The sequence below is a fragment of the Octopus bimaculoides genome, chromosome 16 (assembly GCF_001194135.2).
Source record: "Octopus bimaculoides isolate UCB-OBI-ISO-001 chromosome 16, ASM119413v2, whole genome shotgun sequence".
NCBI classification, from domain to species: Eukaryota; Metazoa; Mollusca; class Cephalopoda; order Octopoda; family Octopodidae; genus Octopus; species Octopus bimaculoides.
This window is the reverse complement of record NC_068996.1, coordinates 8,193,020-8,200,804: the sequence shown is the minus strand read 5'-3', so window position 1 is coordinate 8,200,804 and position 7,785 is coordinate 8,193,020. Positions and strand designations below refer to the sequence as shown.

Below are 7,785 nucleotides of genomic sequence, written 5' to 3'. Positions count from 1 at the left end.
AAAGAGAGAGAGAAAAAGAGAGAGAGAAAAAGAGAGAGAGAAAAAGAGAGGGAGGGAGAGAGAGAGAGAGAGAGAGAGAAAGAGAGAAGAGGACAGTTTCCCATGACCTTTTTTTCAGAGTCTCCAAGTTGAGTGGAGAAAAGGAGAAAGTTACCCTCAGACCTCTGACCCAAGAATTGCTGGGTCTAATCGTTCAGCAGTTAAACTGGTCACATCCAACCCAAAATATTCTGCATGCTTTATGTTGAAACTGACTAGATCTGTCCTTTTACACCTTCCCTACAATGTCATTCTAAGCATAAACAATCACATTATCAAAATCTCAAAGCTATGAAATAATGCAAGATTAATTCAAAACAATGTGAATAAAGAAGCATTACATTCGACAAGGTAATTTTTCTTAATGCAAACCCTTGTGGTTAATAAAGAAATCATCATCATTATTATTATTATTCAAAATCATTTGCATGACTGACAAAATGCTTTGTGGCATTTCATTCATCTCTACATTCTGAGTTTAAATTCTGCCGAGGTCAACATTACTTTCATCCATTTAGGAGTAAAAGGATAAAGAGCCCTTTCGGTTATGAATGATCATGGGATTGCACCTAGAAAGTTCCCCTCTGAGGCACAAGTCTGGGCAAAGTTGTTTATAGAAGACCAGCAGTTACCCATGATTACCAGCCTCCACTCTCAATGCCAACAATGTTATCCAAGGCTGATACAGATTAGCACCAGTGATGTTGCAACTCATTTCTACAGCTGAGTGAACTGGAGTGAAATAAAGTGTCTTGCTCAACTCAAATGGGAGTGGAGTCAATAAAATAAGTACCAATCGAGTACTGGGTCACTGTAACCAACTAGCCCCTCTCAACAAAATTTCAGGCTGTGTGCCTTTAGTAGAAAGGATTATTATTATTATTATTATTATTATTATTATTATTATTATTAAGGCAGGAAGCTGGCAGAATCATTAGCATGCTGGCAGAAATGTTAACACGCCGGGCGAAATGCTTAGCGGTATTTCATCTGTCACTACGTTCTGAGTTCAAATTCCGCCGAGGTCGACTTTGCCTTTCATCCTTTCGGGGTCGATAAATTAAGTACCAGTTACGCACTGGGATCGATGTAATCGACTTAATCTGTTTGTCTGTCCTTGTGTGTCCCCTCTATGTTTAGCCCTTTGTGGGCAATAAAGAAATAAGAATCGTTAGCATGCTGGCCAAGATACTTACTAGTATTTTCTGAGTTCAAATTCCAGTAAGGTTGGCTTTGCCTTCCAACATTTTGGGTTCAACGAAAAAAGTAGCAGTCAAACACTAGGGTCAATGTAATTGATAAACCCCTTCCCCAAAATTTCAAGCCTTGTGATAGAGTAGAAAGGATTATCATCATTATCATCATCATCATTCTCATCTTCATCATAATATTTTAACATCCGTTAAATTTGGTGAATAACTAGAGGAGCTTTATATGTTGTCTTCTGAAATAATAATTCAGTTCTCCATGGTTCTAAATCCAGAAAAGAGAAGCAGCCAAATCATCATAACATTAATCCTTCTGTTGTTATATTTCTCTTTAAATATTTTGCCTTAATTTTTGAAAATTACGAAGAATTTAATTAGATAACAAAATATCAAGCTGGTGTTTGAGTCATAAATTAGCATGAAATTTTGATAATTTAATCCAGATTAAGACCTTCCAACATGAAATTTTGACAGAAGACTTTAATTTGGTTCACTTTAAAATAGGAAATGTGTATCACAGAGCCAAATGTAGTTTTGAGTGAGCTGTATTAAATGAGGTAACTGAGCAAGGTGAATAAATGGTAAACACATTTAGGTCAATTAAGTTCTTTTATCTTCTATCTTGTCTCAGTCATGTGGCCATGCTGGGGCACTGCCTCAAAGAATTTTAGTAAAATAAAGGCGGCGAGCTGGCAGAATCGTTAGCACGCCGGGTGAAATGCTTAGCGGTATTTCATCTGTCTTTACGTTCTGAGTTCAAATTCCGCCGACGTCGACTTTGCCTTTCATCCTTTCGGGGTCAATTAAATAAGTACCAGTTACGCACTGGGGTCAGTGTAATCGACTTAATCCCTTTGTCTGTCCTTGTTTGTCCCCTCTATATTTAGCCCCTTGTGGGTAATAAAGAAATAAGAATTTTAGTAAAATTGAATTGATTTTTTTCTTTTTTGAAGCCTGGTACTTATTCTGTTAGTCACTTTGTTGAACTGCTAAGTTAAAGGGATGTAACTACACCAACACCAGTTTTTAAGTGGTTGGGAAGAGAACAAACATAGGCATAGACACACACACACTTATATATACAACAGGCTTTTTCCAGTTTCTGTCTGCCAAATTCACTCAGAAGGTTTTGGTCAACAAAAAGCTATAATAGAAGACACTTGTATAAAGGTGTTACACAGTGACACTGAACCAAGGACTCTGCAACTTCTAACCACACAACCATGTCTGCACCTATTATTCCATGTTTAAAAATAAACATGATCTTCTATCAAAATGGCTCACCGTTATTATTGGACATAGTGAGAGGCTGAGTTGAAAGATACAGAGAGAATTAGGAATAAAAAGCTAATCACCATCACATATTCTAATTATATATTCTGTTGGATGGTGACAGGGAAACAGATTTGTTTTCCCTCCCTTTAGCATGTAAACTAAAGTGTCATTAACTCTCCTTTAAGGACCTAGTGCTTACCTTTAATTTTATGGCAATAAGCAGATGGAAGTTTGAAAAGTAAAAAAAAAAAAGAAGAAATATGAAAAAGGTGAAAATATATACAAAAAAAACTACCTGAAAACAAAACAAAAAAATAAGCCAAAACAATATGTGATATATTATTTTTACCTCATCACTTTCTGTTTGATCAACGTTGCCATTCCTATCATCATCAATCAAATCATGTAGTGTCTTGATAGCATTGAAGTTTTCCTTGTCTTTTAAACAGGATGGATTGTGATCTGCAAGGAGAGAAAAACAAACATCAATAAATGTCACCTACTTTTGAAACATTAATGGTTGGGGTTGTTGGGTTGGGTTAGGTTAGGTTTAGGATAGGTTGGTCTGCATTAGAGGATACCTGCAAAGTCATGTGCCCACAGTGTGATGCATCTGTGGAAGAAGAGGGAAACCGAAAACAAAAATGTTACTGCAAGAAGACATGAGATGAGGAGTTTCGTGGGCAAGGTGACCAAATGACCAAGCATGCTTGCTGCTTCATGCTCAAGCTTGATGAAACTGATCACCCTAGGTTAGTGGTCCAAGAAGTATTATCATCAATAGGATCAACTAGGTCAACCAATGTGCTCCATCGCTGGCAGTCCCGTACCAACTGCTCTGCATCCTCCAAGGTGATGTCAGGCCTCTGGAGATCTTCCCCAAATTAATGGTTCCAGAGGCATCATCATGTATAGAGCTGACCAGGTCCACCAGTGCTCTCCATCACTAGTGGTTCTGTCCCAGCCCCTCTGCGTCCTCCAAAGTGATGCCAAGCCTTTGGAAATCTTCCTCAATCACATCCAGCTGTCCCCCAGTATGGGGCCTGCCACAAGGCCCCTTCAGTCCAGAGCTACTGCGTCAAATCAGAGTAAAACCCTGGTATGATGATCTAGCAGGAAACAGAGGACATGTCCATACAAGTGCATGTGATGGATAGCTATGAGGTGGGAGGCTGCAGGCTGATGTGTGCACACATACAGTTCCTTGTTGGAAACATGATGGTACCATCTGATGCTTTTGATGGTTCTTGGGATTCTTCTATTGAAGTCATCAATCCTTTTTGCCAGGGTCTTTGATACACAACCAGATATGCAACAAATGACCAAGACTACAAAAAAATTTTACCAGACAGATTGTGCTGTGTGTCCCATACAAGGTAGCATGCAATAAAAGTAAAAGGAATTCTTTTAATGCTAAGATAGATGAAATATGAATATATCCCATTGAAGTAGATTAACAAACGTTGAAATAATTAGACCAGTAGTAACCATCAGAAAAATTCCTAACATTATATGGAAGAGGTGGCAACAAGCTAAGTTCATTAGATGCCTTCTAAGAACAAAGCCTTGAACACTTGGTAAAAACTGGAAAGAAGAAAGCAAGGGAGACAGAGGGAAAAGTTACTGGATGTCCTTGCCAAATGGCTACAGAAAAATGAATCCAATCATATGCTAAGATGTGAGACAAGAGGGAGTGGAAGCCCATGGTCAGTGACAACCTGTTGTGATGGCACACAAGGAAAAACAAGAAGGATATGAAGATAAAGTGTAATTAGTGAGAATTATTAATTGTCTCACTTGTCAAAAACAAGATCAATAAGTGGGACATGTAGATAATTCCTATGCTTTGAAGGAAATAGGTTATGGATTTTAAGGGTTGGTATTGTGAGTAGTTTTGGTTTTATGGCATAAAATGAATAAAATACAAAAAAAATCTCGTAATAAATTACAATTGGCATTTTATCATGATTTGTTAATTATTGCCTTCAGCAAGATGGGAAGTGACAATGTTGAATATAATATACATTCCCCAGAAAACCCTGCAGTACAGTTCTATATTTAAGAGACGAGGAATTATTTACATTATTTACATTCGACGGATATTTGTCCTCATCTTGTTTGTTGTTAACAAGTTTCGGCTGATATACCTTCCAGCCTTCATCAGGCGTCTTGGGGAAATTTCGAACCTGGGTTCTCATTCCTTAGGTATTTTTCAATGTTATTATTATCATTATTATTATTATTGTTATTATTATTATTCAGGTCACTGCTTGGAATTGAACTCAGAATCTTGGGGTTAGTGGCCCACGCTCTTAACCACTATGCCATGGGGGGAAAAAAACTAGAAATGAATAATTACTATATTTTGTACAACAGAGTATATTCTACAGCACATCATAAGACATGCAGTGTAGCACATCAGTAATTAATTAATATTGCTCGTTTGCTTAGCAGTCACTCACAAATTAGAATGACCTAGGATTTCTTGTACCATGTCTTCACTTATTGTTCTTGGTGCCTGTGTAGTCAAACAAACATAGACATCCTCTCAACCATTCCACTCTTGACTAAGTGGAGCGTAGAGAATGTGACAGAGAGGGAGAGAGAGATGAATAGAAAACTAGAACATGGTAGAACATTTGTATTGTAGAAGTATAACAAAATTAATGCAAATTAATCTTAATAACAAAGTCTGATCTGGACCCCCAAGGGTTATACGGTCCCTAGTCATGTATTTTCACATTATTAATGCATTTCATTGTCTTTTTTTTGTCTTTTTTCCCCCTTTTACTTGTTTCAGTCATTGGACAGCAGCCATGCTGGGACACTACCTTCAGAGTGTTAAGTTGAACAGATCAATCTCAATACTTATTCTTTAAAGTCTAATCCTTGTTCTAACAATCTCTTTTGCCAAACTGCTAAGTTACAAGAATCTAAACAAAGCAGCATAAGTTATCAAGTGGTGGAGAGGGAGGGGACAAACATACACACACAACACACATACACCTGTGATGGGCTTCCACACAGTTTCCATCTACCAAATTCACTCACAGGGAAATGCATGGCTTAGTGGTTAGGGTGTTCAACTCGTGACCATAAGATTGTGGTTTCAATTACAGGACTGAGTGATGTGTAGTATTCTTGAGCAAAACACTTCATTTCATGTTGCTCCAGTCCTCTCAGATGGTAAAAATGAGTAACCCTGTGATGGCTTGATATCCCGTGTAGGAGGGGGTGGGGAATACATACACCACAGAAACCAGGAAAGCAGCACTATGAGTCTACATAACTTATATTAGGAACTTTGTCCTAATCAGTCCAGAAATATAATAGAAGACAGTTGCTTAAGGTGCAGTGCAATGGGACTGAACCTGAAACCAAATGGTTGAAAATCAAGCTATTTAACACCACAGTCAGGCCTGTACCTATTTAATTCTATGTAATTTTTTTTTCATATTTTTTTTCGCAAAGATAGCAATAAGTATAGATCTATTTATGACATATTACTCAAATTTGTTTTGTTTATTTCTATAAGCTTACAGCCAAGAATCTGTGTATGTTTGCATGTGTAGTCAATACCAACTGTGATGGTTAGAATTAAATTTCATATGGTAAAATGTATTCTGTATAATACAGTGTGAATAATGTGAAGCATTGTTTAAAAGAATGCAGAGAATACATGAAAGGTGGAGAGAAATGAAGCATGCATATCCTGCTTGACGTATAATGTTAGAATGTATATAATCTTAGGTGCAGGAGTGGCTGTGTGGTTCCCAAAACCACATGGTTCCAGGTTCAGTCCCACTGCACAGCACCTTGGGCAAGTGTCTTCTACTAAAGCTTCGGATTGACCAAAGCCTTGTGAGTGGATTTAGTAGACAGAAACTGAAAGAAGCCCTTCATATATATATATATATATATATATATATATATATATATATATATATATATATATATATATATATATATATATATATATACATATATATATATATATATATATATACACATATATACACACACACACACACACACACACACACACACACATACATACATATGTATGTATTTGTATTTGTACCCTCACCATTGTTTGACAACCGATGTTGGTGTGTTTACATCCCCGAAACTTAGCAGTTCAGCAAAAGACACCAATAGACTAAGTACCAGGCTTACAAAGAATAAGTCTTGGAGTCAATTTGTTCAACTAAAGGTGGTGCTCCAGCATGGTCACAGTCAAATGACTGAAACAAATAGAAGAAGAATATGGTACAGAGAAGCTGAGAAATAAAATGAGTATGAAAGGATTTAGTTGTTAGACATGGAGTAGATAAGAGAAGACTTCATTGGTGCAGATATGTGATACATATGGAAGATAACAGATGAATGCAGAAGTGTTGTTAAGGCATGTGGCCTAGTGGTTAGGGAAATCCTCTCATAATCGTAACATTGTGGTTTCAATTCTTGGACTGGGTAGTGACTTGTATCCTTGAGCAAAATACTTCATTTAATATTGCTCCAGTTCACTAAGCTGTAAATGGATTCCAGTAATAACAAGGAAGTTAACCTTGCAATGGACTGGTGTCCCATCCAGGAAGGAGAGTTGTAATTTCAGTTATTTATGTGCCATTGAAATTGGGTTGAGATCTGACTTTATGAATCCTCACGCTGGCTAAAAAGAAGTGATAACAGATTCAAATGGAAGAGGAGGATGAAGACAGATTTGGACAAAAAATATGAAAACTGATCCTCACAGAAATAGACAACAACAAATGATGGGACACAGTATTGAAAATGGCCTGATATAAAAGTATGAATGGAGGGACGGGGAGAGGATAGAGATCTAGATATGCAGCAAAACCACTTAGAAGAGAAAGAAATCTGCCAGATGAGAAAAATACGAACTTGTGGAGATCTCATTATAGGCAAATGTGAAGGAAAAGGCCTTCTGATAGGAAATCACAAGTTGAAATCATTTCCAATCATCTTGTTCTTGAGTGTCACTGGATATTTAACTATGGATACTTTTAAGAGTGGCATATCGACATACAAACATATGTCACAGTAATTCAGAAATGAACAGATGTCTTGTTAATGAGACAGGGGTGTCATTTGACAAGACAAAACAATAATCATGTATATGTATGCACTTATGTGGTTTTAATTTTCATGCTTCTCACCAACATAAAGCCTGCTTACCAATCCCTAAACACACAAAGTACTTGCATTGAAATTTAAACATCAACTAGGTAATCAGATACAT

The 7,785-nt window shown here is 37.0% G+C and overlaps 1 protein-coding gene across 3 annotated transcripts in view; it reads right to left on the bottom strand.

The window, feature by feature from the left end:
* The window catches only part of LOC106882253 (stromal interaction molecule 1), a 278,541-nt gene that overhangs the window by 155,333 nt on the left and 115,423 nt on the right, over positions 1-7,785 (bottom strand). For all 3 annotated transcript variants that reach the window (XM_052973513.1, XM_052973512.1, XM_052973511.1), the window contains exon 2: positions 2,872-2,984. In XM_052973513.1, coding sequence (XP_052829473.1) covers positions 2,872-2,984 — 113 coding nt within the window. The remainder of the gene's footprint in view (positions 1-2,871; positions 2,985-7,785) is intronic.